General features: G+C 36.5%; 2 protein-coding genes and 1 non-coding gene across 3 annotated transcripts in view; 1 reads left to right on the top strand and 2 right to left on the bottom strand.

Annotated features, from left to right (window-relative positions):
* Positions 1 to 7,466, bottom strand: part of LOC142351440 (WD repeat-containing protein 81-like) — a 136,022-nt gene extending 128,556 nt beyond the window's left edge. The window contains exons 1-2 of the mRNA XM_075403447.1: positions 7,350 to 7,466; positions 3,362 to 3,552 (exon numbers count right to left, since the gene is read on the bottom strand). Of these exons, the coding sequence (XP_075259562.1) occupies positions 3,362 to 3,552; positions 7,350 to 7,463 (305 nt within the window). The 5' untranslated portion in view covers positions 7,464 to 7,466. The remainder of the gene's footprint in view (positions 1 to 3,361; positions 3,553 to 7,349) is intronic.
* Trnaw-cca (transfer RNA tryptophan (anticodon CCA)) lies at positions 3,929 to 4,000 on the top strand. The gene has a single exon. It is a non-coding gene; the product is annotated as a tRNA-Trp (tRNA).
* A 344-nt stretch (positions 7,467 to 7,810) lies between the features above and the next one.
* Positions 7,811 to 14,478, bottom strand: LOC142352271 (trans-1,2-dihydrobenzene-1,2-diol dehydrogenase-like). The gene is made up of 2 exons (XM_075404763.1): positions 14,034 to 14,478; positions 7,811 to 8,765 (listed from the first exon to the last, which is right to left on the bottom strand). The coding sequence occupies exons 1-2, from the start codon at positions 14,473 to 14,475 to the stop codon at positions 8,194 to 8,196; spliced, it is 1,014 nt and encodes a 337-aa protein (XP_075260878.1). The 5' UTR covers positions 14,476 to 14,478; the 3' UTR covers positions 7,811 to 8,193.
* Positions 14,479 to 15,217: the final 739 nt, after the last annotated feature.

Genomic DNA, 15,217 nt, shown 5'->3' with positions numbered 1-15,217 from the left:
AAAATTGGTTGCGGTCAGAGTCCAGTCCCAAGAAAAAACTGCCGACTGACTATTTTGGTTGTATAGAGGCACAATATCGCTCTCTCCACTTTCTAGCCATGTTTTTTCGATGGTGCACCCGATATTAGAGGCAAATCCAATTCAGAAGTTATTTCTTTTATCGACAAACGGATTGCGATGTCCAATTGAACCATCCTGTCGACAAACTTTATCTCCATGGAAGTTCCAGCTTCCTTCACATCGTGACAACTATAGAAGAAAAGGCATGCATTGTCATAATGGATTACCTAAGTTTCCGATGAAAAAACTAGAAGTCCTTTGCAGCCACTACCGATAAACAAACCACCCGACGACTCAAATCAATACTGTAAAAAGAAAATTGCCGAAAGGACAAAAATGCACGTCCACAACTCAAAGCTTTAGATTTTTTTGGATTTGCTTAGAAAACTTATCTTCTCGCTATACCGTCGAAATTGTCGGAAACAACAATCGTCTTGAGGCCAGAACCAAACGCTAGGTATTTGTTCATCTTAAAAACCCGCAGAAGTAGAACCTTCGAATAAGACTATCCGGCACTTGCGCCAAATAGGCAACACTTTTGTACAGAGTAATGAAATTGGAATTTAGGAAGCCTGTCTTCATCAAATTTATCATCAAATAATTGACACCACTCGAACCGTTATGTTTATCAACAATACATTTTCCTGAAGAGAGGATTTACATGCATGAGCGAAAGTCTACAATAGAAGCCACGAAAAACAATCAGACTGACCGCACATTCAATCAGCAACTTCGGTATTGTAGACCAGTTTTGTTGAAAAACGTCTGCCTGAGAGAGTTTATGGTTCAATATCGGATGCAAGACACCTCAATCTCTCTGAACATAATAACAGAAATCCTCTCGTTGTTGATGTAGCTGTTTCACAAAGCTGCAATTCTCAGATAAATTTGGCGGGATACAGGCACCATACTTGCATTTGTATCATAATAAAATAGATATAGTAGTAGTGTGACTGGCTATCCACAGCTTGCTTGTGGCGCGGCGACCTTTCTGCATCTACGCCATGTTGAATGACATGCGCTCCCCGGGTAATGGGGGGCCAGGGGGGGGGCATCGTCAACATCGGGGGAAAAAGGGCAAGGAAGACGGATTATTCTGTACAGTGTGGTCGTGTAGGGCTGATGGTATTAAGTCCAACCATTTGGCTACCTCTACCGGTCTTTCCAACAGGTACATCATTTTCAGGTCCGTGGTTTTCTTACTGCAGTTGAAAATGTTGTTTGCCTCATGTGGTCCACCTTCACATCTGTGACAGCGCTTATCAACATTGTCACATATCCTACTCAAGTAAGAGTTTAGCAGGGGGCGAAATCCAGTTCTCAGTTGTGCTAATCGGATACGTGCGTTTCGTGGCAGCATATGTTCTTCTGTTATCTTTGATGGAGGTGTACCTAGTTGCTTGCTGCCTTTGTTCATCTGAGTAAGGACCCTGTGTTGGTGGATACTTTTGAGCGCATTTTTTGTATTCTTTGCGATTTAATTGCTCTTTATTGTTTGTGTGTTGTTTCACGCGGTCCCTAAAAGCAGCATTTATTGTCAGTCTCATAACACGAAAACTGATTGAAGAGGTTGTTTATGATCAACACGATGGCTTTGGTAACTGCCGGCTAGAAATTGATCTGCTAGCATTTCTGTGTGAGCATTAACAGGCAGCATTTCACCCTCATTGTGTAAGCCATTGATGTCAGACATTTTTACACAACCCGTAATTGTGTGCAGAGCAATGTCTTGTTGTGTTTGCAGGCGGTTCAAGTTTGTATTGCTGATTGTGCAAGTCCAAGTGGGGCACTGTAGTTCAGGACAATCCGGCCAATAGATTTGTAAGTCACTGAGAGTGTCTCTTTTGTGCAGCCCCAGTAGCAAACAGCAATATTTTACAGTATGTTATTGCGCACCTTTCTAATTTCTCTTTGGTGCTCCTTACATGTTCTCCAAAAACTTAGCATACTATCGAAAGTGACACCAACTACTTTGACTTTGGCCTTAACTTGTATTGGTGAATTGTTGATAGTGAGGTCTGGTTCAAACATGGCCCAATTGCTCCAGTTTGTGAACTCGACTTCACTTGATTTCTCGGCTGATAACTTAAATTTTCTTGATTCCAGCTAGTCGTGTAAAGTATTTGAGTATGGAGTTATCATGTCACGTAATTTCTCAACCTGCGAGTGAGATGTAGTTAAAGTTATATCATCAGCGAAAGACCTGATGTTTATATATTTCGAGGGTAGAGGCAGCTCTCTCATGTAGATCTGGAAGAGCATTGGCGTAATACACCACCTTATGGGGAAACCCCGTTTGACTTTTATCCACCTTGATTTCTTATTGTTATATTCTAAGTAAGAAAGCTTGCCCTGTAAGTATGAGGCGGAGGCGACGGATCCTTTAAAACTTTTCGGTAGTGGTGCCTCGAGTATGCCTCTCAGTAGTAGGTTGTGATCAACCGTGTCGGAAGCGGCGCTGAGGTCTAAGACTACTAGTAGAGTACGGTTGCAGGGTTTCTTTTGATTAAGGCCTGTTTGTATATCGATGGTGACAATATTGATAGCTGTTGTTGTGGAGTGCTCAGCTCTCAAGCCATACTGATGTTCTTTTTAGTGGATATTCTATTAAGGCACTTAGTAAAAGTTCTTCTGTTAGTTTTGCGATGGTGGAGAGGAGTGCAATTGTTCTGCAGCTTTTAGATTCGTCCATGGATTTTCCCGGCTTTAGGGGTATAACTTCGCCAACTTTCCATATCTTCGGGATTTTTGCACTGTTTACAGAAGTTTACGGTGTCAGTGAGGTATCTCAGTGCTATGGGGCCCAAAGGGCGTAGGTGGATTGACTATTCTATCTGGGCTGCTAAGCACTGCAGCACAGTAAGTTATTTTTACTGTGCTGCAGTGTTTAGATCAGTTACCACTAAGTAAGTGTTTGTACAAACTCGACCCACTTTTTGCGCTTTTGATTTTGAGAAGCTTCATTTTCGAGAATAGTTGATGGTGTATTATCCCTTTAGTGGTATATTGGACATCCCTTGACAGACGCGATATATTGGGGTCATACAGTTCCTTCGACGAAAAGTTCACCGACATTCAAGAGGTGGTTGAAAACAAGCCATCGTATGATCCCTTTAAAGATTAGTTTGACGAGACGAAAGAAAGTTCAAAAATGTTGGAGATTTTTACACGTTCCAACATTTCAATTGGTTTTAGTAGGACAAAAGGTAAATTCAAATGGGTTAAAATTTATTTGTCCATCATAGAGGAATGAAATTCCTCATAGAAACATATATGTAATTAAACTTGCAATTAAACTTACACGTAATTTCCGGGTGGAAACTTTTTAACGGATGTGACATATATCTGAGTCCATTTCTCAGGTGGAACTCGGCCAGCATAGGACCTGGTTGACAGATGCAGTATCTCAGACTCCAACAACCCCTCTGTTGTCAAGTTCACATCCGGAAGCTGATTGTTAGAACACAGATTGGCCAGATACCAATCAGGCACCTGAACACAAACAAGTAATTCGGGTATTTCCCATTATAACGCCAACTTAGGGATCATATAAGATCACCAATTACCGTAGATATACTGTAATGCGGGTGGGGGGGGGGGGGGGTAAAAAACGACCCAATAATTCTTCAAATTTTGTGCTCATCAATCAATTAGTATGAATGGACATTTTAACTGAACCGACATTTTACAAGTTCTTTGTAGTTCATGCTTATCTTCACAATCCAAACTTTTTCGCTGGAATGTATAATACTAGAACTACTGTTTTGATTGTACCAAAACAGTAAATTTGCAGTTGGTGTTACGTAAGATCTGAAAACATCAAAGGTTAAACAAGAACATTGACGAAGGATTGTCCGCAAAACATCAAGACTCCGTGGCGCAACGGTAGCGCGTCTGACTCCAGATCAGAAGGTTGCGTGTTCGAATCACGTCGGGGTCAACATTCTTTTTGCTTCAAGTTATCGAATCAAGGCTACAGGATTCCTTTTAGCTATTACCTTCTAGCGTGAAAATTTAGATTCTGTATGTTCTATTGTTTCCAACTAAGTTGACAGGCTTTGATGGGAAAGATCTGCTGGCAGCTTTCGTAAGCATCTTATCATGTGAAGTTTAGCTCCAACTTAGGGAGAAACAACCATCTTCGATTGAGAGCAATTAAGAACGACAGCGGATATTGTTGAAAACCTCTGCAATAAGATAATTATGCAAATGACAAAAACCGGATCTTTTCCGTTTGTGCCCCCCCAGTACGTTATGCTCCCCCCAGTTACAGAGCACGTGTCATTACATTGTAAATCATTATGTAAAAATATTGCACGTGCATCTGGGGGTTGCAAACAATATGCACCCACTAAACTGGGGGGGGCACAAACGGAAAAGATCCCAAAAACCACCAGCTCAAAATTTTGGCAGAAGACATTACAAACGATATTTAAATTGGGATCTTTTGTGCCCTCCAGTACCCAGTACATTATGCCATTTAACTCTGCTCTGTGGTACAATTGATCTAAGAAACTCAATAAAAGGGGAAAAATCAAATATTAGGAAAGATCGGTAATACAAATTCTTTTCAATTTTCAGTGTGTTTCAATTTAAACTTATCCTATTACATTTTACGAAAACGGGCACAATATCCCCGCACAAATTGCTCAAATAAATTAATCCAGTGTCCCATCACTTGCAAAATGCAATAGGAAAATCTGGGAACCTCAAAAGTTGCATAAGCTTTGGGTGAGTTTTTGCACTGCAGGTCACACATTTGGAACCTTAACTTTTTTCGCTGTCAGTATTAGAGCCCAAAATCCATTAAAAACTAACCCATGTCTGTCAATAAGTAAATTGAAGCAAAGGGGCTTCTGAAAAAATGCAATCCAATTTTGTGTACAGTGCCCAATCAGGAAATCAGTAAAGGAAGAAAGCGCAAACGTTATATTGCCTCCAAACTGTAACGGCAATCAACTTGATCTAAAAGCGATAAGAGAGGCAAACTTATTGAAAAACTAACTTCAAAGCAGGGTTTTCTTCTCTTTCCACATAATTGATCGCCTCTATCGAATGAAAATTTTTACTTTTGGGAGAGAAAAATCAAATTATCTACCTGAATCCTAGAAATACTAGAGAGAAAGCCGAGATAGATGAGCTAAAATTAAATTGAGAGCACTTCTTTTAGAAAAATTAACCAAAAGCGACAGAAGTAGGACCGACTCCCCTCAAACAACAGACTTCGGTCGCTGGCTTGGTCATAGATAGCTCAAGCTTTATGAAGCTCGTCTTACGTGGTTAGATCGGCCAGAAAACTTGCAAAAAATGTAGAGGTCCAAACCATCAAAAAAAATTCTTTACACCAAGAAATAATGCCCCTGCATTGTCAACATTTCAGATGCAGCATAAAACCCGACTACCTACCCACTAAAGGAACTCGACATTCATTACCTTGGGTGCAAAGTGCGGGAGGAGGAACCACCCTTCACACCATGAATTTAGATCTCAAACATTTCGGCGTATCGCATACTTAGAGAACAGTACGCCAAAAGACTCTAAGAGGACGTAAAGCCCTGGCGTTTTCTGTTTATCCCATTTTTGAGGACGAAAAGTTGAAAGAGTCAGACAAAAAGTCGGTCAAGCGAAATGAAGCATAAAAAAGACCACAGGACTAACATAATTGCTACAAACTTTCTTTGAGAGCAATTAATTAGCATTGCATATATAAACTTTGTAAAAAGCACAGCGCATTAATAACGAGGCTCTATAACGGTTTATTTTGTTTCCATTACTGACTAATGAAGCGCAGAAAATGATGTTCAAACTTCAAAAAATCGGCGGCTTGGTGTCGTGAGGTGACGTAGGAGTGGGGTAAGTTGTAAGGTGATGGACTCATAATAGGTACCCAGATAACATCAGCAGAGACTATCTATTGTACAATAAAAGCGCTCTTGTTAATGTTGAACATAGCAGGCAGATTGCCCAAAAATAACCGCGATAGACGCTTGTGGTCTTCCATGAATTGAAACAACTAAAGGAATAAGATAGACAGATTGACCACAAGTCCTTTACACTAGGCTTTTTGATTAGATTCTGTCGTTTCGGTTAGAGACTGTCACTTTTATGAGACACACGCTCTATAAGCAAAAATGGAGCGCCCTAATGGAGCTTTTTCAAAATTAAAATTCGAAATCAAAAACTCGAGACTCTAATACTCAAGAATTAGGTCATATACGTTTGACACTACTTAGAAGCACACTATTGACCTTTGACAAGTAAATGTTCAAAAAGTTCACTACGCGAGTTCCGAAGTCATTTTTTGAGTGAGGTAAGTCACGCAATTGACCTAAAAGCAGAACAAATGACGCCACGCAAACAATTTATTTGCAAAGCAGTAGAACTCACTGAAATTGAAAAAAGTCAATTCCAAGAAGACAGGTCGCAGGAATCTTTGATGGAGACGACAAATTTTAAAAAAACATAACAGGACAAGTCTTGACGTACAATTCAAAGAATGTTCAATGACTTAACAAAAAATTAGACCTGGAACGGACTGAGTGAATTGGGAAAACCATCTCTATAAAAATCAGATCAAAACAATAAAAAAACAGAAAATCAATGTCAAAATGCCGCATATGAACAAAAACTACTCGCGAGAAATGGAAATTTGGTCCAAACAAAAAACTAGGCATAGAATGAACTATGAAAGGATTGGGAAAACCATTTAGAAAAAAATCCGATCCATAAAATCGAAAAATCAGTAAAAATCAGAGTGAAATTGCCCCATGTGAACAACAGACCACTAGCGAGAAAGCGAATTTTTGTTCAAACTCTTGTGCAAAAATCTGTGAACAGATCGCAAAAAAAGACAGCTCCCCAATACAATTCAAATTCGCGATTAAAATTCACGATGTCCCCAATAAAAGCCGCTATCGCTTCGCGGTTATTAATTAATGATACTTAAAAATATATTTATGTTCGAAGAACGTGTTGTTAAAACTTATAGAAAACCAAGCCTCCTCTTACAGTTTCAAAAAGACCAACAGGGCCAAAATAATTGCTACATACTTTGCTTGAGAGCAATTGAAAACCTTGGCAGCACCATGTGATAGAAAAACAGAAATCAACTTTTGAATTGAGTTGCAATTAAACAGTCAAAGCCTGCAAACCTAAAAGAAATCAAGAAATCATAAACCCCTTACAATTCATAAGTGCCACTTTAACGGTTTAATAATCTGCAGTAAAAAGAAACAGTTCGTGAAATTGAGTCAATCTCAACTGAGTTAAAATAGCGTGAAGCAACTCACAGCAGTCGAAATGACATGGGCACTGACTGTTCGTGTAAGTCGTTCACATAGTTTAAGCTGATCTATGCAGAATTTGGCCAAATCAGATAGAGTCCTCTCACATTCCAAAACCATTCCACCTCTGAAAAATTACATATGGACATTATCATGATAATTATCAGAGTTTGCGGTTTGGTTCGATAGCCCTCCCGGATATGACTAATAGTTTCAGTAATTGCAGAACAAGTGTTGGCCAAAACAATCGTTAGTGGTTTTAAATAACGAAAATAGAAGAAGTTTTTGTAATAGAGGGGTTTGGTTCCGTAATATTTTTGGCCGGGTGTCTGTTTTATGGAGGAGTGGTACGAGTATCTAAGTACTTGGAGTACATTTCTGACCCGATCTTGTAATGTGTAATTCTTCTCGCTTTTATATTTTAAAAGCTGCCAATTGAAGCCTGCTATTTTAAAGGTGTAAAAACGTCAGTTATAAATCCTTATTCGTTTTTATACAGGATTATTATAATGCACCACGAGTCTGGTCAAACAATTGAAACAATGCCAAACGTTTCCGTAGCCCCATAAAAACGCTTGTATAATTATCATATTGCGTATAAAATTTAAAAATTTGCTAATCTTATTTACAAGCAAAATCAAATTAACATTACTCTACTTGATCTTAATATAATTTCTTTTCTCTATTCCTGAGTGAATGTACGAAGCAAGAACTTTTCTGTTTCCATCCAGAATAAAATTTTTAGCTTCGGATCCATTGTTGTATCGGCTACAATATACCGTTTTGGTAAACCTGACGATTACATGTTCCACCCAATATAATTTGGGGTTTCAAAATATTTTAAATTTCTTCAGCCACTTTTCATCTGCGTCATCAATTCTTCAGTAACTCTAGCTATTCTTCCAATCGCTTCGAAAGTCATAACAGGGCTCTCAATTGTCTTCAAATCACGCAAACAATGTCTTACATGCTCTATTTGATACTTGAAACCATCACTATTGAGGTAATTATAGTCCTCAGATCTGAACGTCGACAATTCAAAGGTATGCTTTCTAGGTTTGGAATCCCCGTTTTTGAAAATTTCATATTCAGTTGGACAATGGAAAGGCGCCTTAAGTTCAATGTAACCTATCGAGCCACAAATAAACGCAGAATTTGGTCGTGAACTCGTAGAGGAAGTTGATAGCAATGCCATTTTGCCACCTGCGTACTTCAAACTGATTACAAAATCTTTATCGACGCCATTTGACAGTCTATCTGAAACTGATGAAATTTGAATTGGATAAGAGTCGAAAATATAGTCCACTAGATTGAGACAGTATACACCAATGTTGTACCACGCGCCTCCGCCAAGCTCAGGTAACGTCAATCGTTCGGCAGTCGTTTTCTTGTGAAAATGAGCGTGGATCTGTCGGACCTCTCCTAGAGCAGAAAAGAAGAAAAATAGTGACAAATCATGAGCCGACTAACCTTAATATACTAAAACAAATTTCATAGTATAGTAGTAGATTCGTATGAAATTTGGTAACTAATTATATTTACACAATATCTTTTCAATTTTAAATACAAAACAAAAAAATTCAAAAAGTATTTAAACAAAATAAAACGAAAATACAAAAACTAATTTAACAAAATAAAACGAACATTTCATTTTTAGGTTGTAAAAAAATTAAAAATTTCGTGTCCAAACTTTTTTAAAATGATGTGCATTGTGGTAATAAAAGAAACTTTGAGAACATTTTCATTTTTTCAGATTTCGAAATTTTTAAAGAATACAAGTTTAGCAAGGCAACTTCAAATATCAAAAAATCCACAACAGAACTAGCAAAACAACCAATCAGCAGAAAAGCAACAAAAATTTTAAATCAGAACAAGAGGGGTCGGAACAATAAGCAAAATCACGCTCTGCATTAAACTTCAGTAACTAAAGCTCCATATCTTGCATACAAACAAAAATATAACTAGAATTAAAACCCTTTTTCCATTCCACTGCGTTTAATCTTTCTCGTCATCTAAAGCAACTAGGAGGGCAGAAATGTGTGTTTGCACATAATTTTCCGACCCCGCTCAAATAAGGGGAGTCCATCAAATGAAGAAGATGGAAAACTTTCAAAAAATCACTTAATGTTCGAAAATAATTAGTGTATCCACTTAAAAAAATCACTACGCTCATACCACTATACAAATTAAAGCCACCAGCTATCACGGAAACCATGGAAATCATTCAATGGCTTCATTTTAACCTTCATACTAAATCATTGAGATCTGTCATTATCCAGAATGTAATGAGAATACAAACAAACAATTACCGGCAAAAACAAAGACAATTCAATTTAGCGAGGAAACGGTGTCGAAGCCTATAAAATCACAATCTATTCACTAACATATTTAATATAATCAATGGCACCTTCCTGTATCGCCAATGAAGTGAAATGAAATTTATTATATGCCCATAATGCGATATGCAACTTGTCATGTGCCCGTGAAAAGACGATCGGACAAAACAGCAAAGAACCCTCAAAAATTGGAAATCGTGAAAATTTTTTAAAAGTTAAGAATACTACTTTTTAGCGTAAAATCAACGATAAAAACACATATTTAAATTTAAAAGATTGCAACAAAAACTATATTAAAATTGACTTGAAAAGAATGCGACCTTTCTCTTTGCTGAGAGTAAGCTAAAAATTGAGAAATAAGATTGAAAGTGGCAAATCTCAAAACCCTATATTTTTATGAAAACAAATTTTTCAATACAATCAGACATAATAACCGCGAAATTTAAGAAACCAAATGAATAAAAAATCAACTTATCACAGCTTAGGACGCCAGTTCGACATGTCATTAATGAGACTAATTCAGAAGACTACAAATTAACGAATGCAGGCAGGACTCTAAATTCCACAAACAATTGTAAGCAAATGCGCTGAAGCCAAAAAACCCTATGCTTTCAGGTGAAATTATCATGTATCTTCAATGGCTTTCATTTGCATGTAAATTTCACCTGTCAAGATTTGAGGTTTGTGTTCAAATCTTTGTTCTGCAAATACAAAAAAGGCAAAAGTAATTCAAAAATTATATACAGCGCTCCATCAAAATCGAATAGTTATTTAAAAAAATCCACAACACGACTAAAGCGTGTCTTGCTCTTGCTGCTTATGCATTAAAACAAAAAATGTTTCCAAAGGTTACTGATATAACTGAGTTGACCAAAAAGTCAATATATTATAAATGATGAATTTGGAGATTTATCGAGTTAAATTACCAAAAACAAAAAAACCATTATGTATCCACTAAAGTCATTAGGTAAACTTTCAAAAAGCTCCTTCGACATCGCATTTGGCATTTGATTAAACAGACTCAGTCATAAAAACTCAAGAATTCATTATAAGTTTACGGAAACAATGTTTCGGAGCCATAAAAACTATGATCTTTACGCAACAAAACACAATATTTAATCATTGAACCTTATTTGAACATAAATTGAGCTTGTTATTATATGACCTTTTGAATGAAAACAGATTTGCCTTAATGGAGATTTAAAAAATTCAAAAATATAAATGGACGCACAAAATACGATCCCAATCCTTTTTCATTGCAGAAATCAAAAAGACTAAAACAAGCGTTGCTGTCGGTGCACCACTGTAAAAATCGCAATTGTTCTAAAACATTGCCTAATAAAATTTAGCAAGAGAAAACCACAATATTCCAAAAATAAATTACGCAACTTCTATAAATATCGGTTTAAATTAGAAAAAGACGGCAAAAGTGTTAATTCCAGAAAACTTTCTTCGATACCAGAGGTACAATAAGCCCATATCTTAGCAAACAAAGATTGTGTGAGCAGTTTTCATGTCTGCACAGCCAGTCAAACTGGACAAAGTGGGCCAAATAGGCAAATTTGATGCCATTTTTATGAAAAGAAAATGCAAATTTCAAATAATCAAGTGAATTTTTCAAAAATTTAATGAAAATTTAATTTAGCTAAAACAGTTGGTTCCAACAATTCATCAACTCCCTTTTATCTTTAAACGTAAAACCAATGAGAAAAAAATCTTTTAAGTGAGTCGGAACTCAACCAATTATGATATAATATGATACATATACTTAATATAACAGGTTTCCCTACTAGATCACTGCAGTTGCTTAAACTTTGAGTGACCGATCGCAATGTTTTTATCCTAGAGTAGCAATTAAATTTTGAATTTTTAGACATTAAATTTCATCTTTCTCGCATCAGAATCAATAGCGTTGTTGTTCAAAACTATCGGATTTACATCATCTTTTTTCACCTACAGTTGCCATTAAAGTAAACTTATCGATATGAAACAAAAAAAAATATAAAAAGTCTGTTCAAACCAAATTTGAGTTCATTATAACATTGTTTCCAACATTATTATTTTGAAAAAACATAGCCCGCAGATCGCCGGAAAATAGCCGCGATAAACGCTTGTGGCGTTACATGAATTGAAACAACTAAAGAAATAAAAATAGACAGATCAGATCGACCACCAGTCCTTTAACAGACCACTAGACGTTTTGGGTTAGCTTCGGACTGTCATTTTTATGAGACACATAAGCTCTATAAGGAGAAAGCCCTAATAGCTCTAATTTCAAAATTAACATTCGAAATCAAAAAGTCAAGACTCTAATAGTCAAGAATTAGGGCATATATGTTTGGCACTACTTAGATGCACACCATTGACCTTTAATTAGTAAATGTTCATAAAATTTGAAGTTCCGTAAATGAGTTCAGAAGTCATTGTTTTGAGTGAGGTAAGTCATTGAAAAACTCAATTTCAAGAAGTCAGGGTAAGATGAAACAAAAATCTGTTAGACGAAGTAAAAACACATAGCAGAACAAGTCCTGACGTACAATTCAAAAAATTTTCATTGACTAAACAAAAAACTAGACCTAGAAAGGAATATGAGTGAATTGGGAAAAACCATTCCTAAAAAGTCTGGATCAAAAAATTTATTAAAAAAAACAATGGCAAAATGCCGCATGTGAACAAAAAAAACAACTACCGAAAAGTGGAAATTTGGCCCAAACAAAAAACTAGGCCTAGAAAAAAACAGAAAAAATCGAAGTGAAATTGCCGCATGAGAACAATAAACCACTAGCGGGAGAGCGAACTTTTGTTCACTTTGTCTCTACTTTAAAATTAAAGCGAAAAATTTCACACCACAAAACCACTCGCTTTTTCGGTCCATTTCCTGTTTCGGCATGACCAAAATCACTACTCCAATTTGACTTCAAATATCATGAAAATGTGTGAACAGATCTTCAAAAAAACATAGCCGGAAGAATTCCGGAAACGACTCGAAATGGAATTTGACGTAAATGCCATCCAACAACTCATCAGACAAAACGTGCTTCTACTAATTTAGGATTATCTTGAAACAAAACCATAAACCAAAAAGCAAAAAAATCAAATCTTTTAAAATATGATACAAAATCGGATTAAATTTTGTTGTCATAAATTGAGACCCCGAAACAACTATTTCTGCTAAAAATTAATTCATCAACACATCTAGTACCTACAAAAACCACTTATAAGAATTTTAAAAATAATTGAAGCCAAATCATTAAAATAACTTGGACTTAAAACTGGAAAAAGTTTATAAAGTTTTTAATAAAAAAACAAAGAAAAATTCTTTTCAGCCATTACTGTATCCAAATGCTCGCAAAACAATAGGCAAGTCATAATAGGCCAAGAAACTTCTCTAAAGAACAGAAAAAAGACGATAAACTTTTTGGGCTAATTTTTTTTGTTGAGAAATATGACGAAAAACCAATTTTTGCCGTTTTTCGTCAAATTTCTCAATCTGTACAAATCTGTAACCACTTGTTAACTAAACAATGCTCAAAAAATAAAGGTCCTTTCAATACCCATTTGAGGCAGTAAAACAAAACAATAGTAAAAAAAAATCGGCAAAATACATGAAAAACCTCCGAATTAGCATACATTTCAAATAAATTTCCAGAAACCTTCAAACCACTACCGAAACCACTCTCCTTTCACTCCACTCTTCATTTTGTTCAGCAACAAAATCACTCCACATTTTTTCACGTGTTTCATTTCCCACTTCAAAATTCACTCCAACAAAATTGATTAAAAAGGACTTCTCCAATACTCTTCGAGTCGTAAAAAGACAACGCCCCAATACAATTCAAATTCTTTGAATTGTAAACATTAGGACCGCAATATTAGCCACCTGGAATTGCTGACGCGGCTATTAATATAATGAATAATGATAGTTTAACATGAACCATTCCACTGTTTCCAATAAGCCCTTCAACATCAATTTTCTATGAGCATCTTTTATATGTGTTCGTTTAGCCACGAAAACTACTTGCAGCAGAGCAGATGGAAAAGGTCTCAATAAAACCGAATTCTTTCGATATTGGTATAAGCTGAATGACGTAACTTTTGAAGTTGACCGGCGTTTCTATTCTCTGAATGTTTGCCAAACTGCAGTGCAATACATAGTTGTTAAAAATTAAACCTACCATGAATTGTTCTAAAGTTCTTATTCAAAGGATTCCCGAGTCGTAAAAATTCACCATGCATCATTTCGTAAAAAGTTTGCAAGATACGTAGAAGATGTTGTTAATTCTCTGACGATCTAACAAGATTAATTCTTTTCGAGCCGGGATCCTCCGTTCCTTGACAGTCTTTCCAAACTTACCGATTTCTCCATCATCTATGTGTCTTTTTACATGGGGGTAAACCGGGTAAAATCGTGACCGAAACCCCTCCATGAAAAACAGTTTCCTCTCTTTTGCCAAACTTATTAATTCCACAGTATGTTGCAGTTCCATTGTCAAAGGCTTTTCACACAACACGTGTTTCCCGTTCTCTAAAAACAACTTGCAGTGCTCGAAATGTTGAGGAGTCAATGATGACACGTAAACAATTTCAACTTCTTCATCTTCGGCAAGTTCCTTATAGCTTCCGTAGAATTTTTCAAACTTGTGTTCTAGGCTGAAATCATGAGCTCTCTTCAAATCGCGCGCAGCCACCGCAACTTTTTGGTGAAACGCATAACCGACGTTGTCAAGTGCTATTGAAAAGTCATTGGCGATTTTACTGGCACAGCAGAACCCCCAACGAATTGGATTTCTAGACATTACCCACCTGAAGATACGACCATTGAACTCAGGCATCAAGCAGAAAACCGTAACGGTTGTTTTCGTGCTATTCCACTCATTAAATATTTAATGGAAACTTCACAAACACGCCAGCATTCTGGCTAATAAAAGGTCCTTCGAGAACTTTCTTCGATAATCAAAAATTTTTGTAATGAAAATTACACGCTCCGTGCTCACTAACAGAGATCGCGAGGCAATACTGTTTACGTTACTGGAAACCAAATATAAGTTTACACTAAAAGTTGAAAAAAAAAATAGTTGCTACGGAATAAATCATGGCCAGCAAACTCAAGCTCTCCGTCTACCTCAACAATGAGGCTCAGTTATGTGCGTTTGCGCATAATCTTCCGAACCTTAGCCTCCAAACTTCCAAAACGAAAGAAGATTTCTTTAACGCATTAATATTAAAAATATTCTTTTTTTAAATTTGTTAAATACTCACGCACTGCGCAAAAAAGCGGTTCTTTTACAAATATTTTATAATTTCGCTTGTCCTTCTTCCAATGTTTGCTGAGAGAGGGAACCAATTGTTTTCATTTATGAATCAAAAAGCTGACATATGAGCACTTACAAGAAGTATTTTTCAGCCTTCATGTTCAATTAAGCACACTATTGTTTCTGCGACACTAATATCTGTTTATTCTACATCTATTTTTTCCAAAAAAAAAACAACCGAAAAAAATGAAGTGCGATCAATTTTACAGGTTTTGATCCATAAGCA

This window comes from Convolutriloba macropyga, chromosome 13, assembly GCF_964194025.1.
Source record: "Convolutriloba macropyga chromosome 13, txConMacr16.3, whole genome shotgun sequence".
In the NCBI taxonomy this organism is placed as follows: Eukaryota; Metazoa; Xenacoelomorpha; order Acoela; family Convolutidae; genus Convolutriloba; species Convolutriloba macropyga.
The sequence above is the reverse complement of the archived record's forward strand: the minus strand, read 5'-3'. Positions and strand labels throughout refer to the sequence as shown.

Coding starts and splice junctions, on each gene's coding strand:
- LOC142352271 (XM_075404763.1), bottom strand. CDS start 14,475: ATGTCTAGAAATCCAATTCGTTGGGGGTTCTGCTGTGCCAGTAAAATC. Junction 8,766..14,033: donor CATAGATGATGGAGAAATCG/GTAAGTTTGGAA, acceptor TTTCTGCTCTAG/GAGAGGTCCGACAGATCCAC.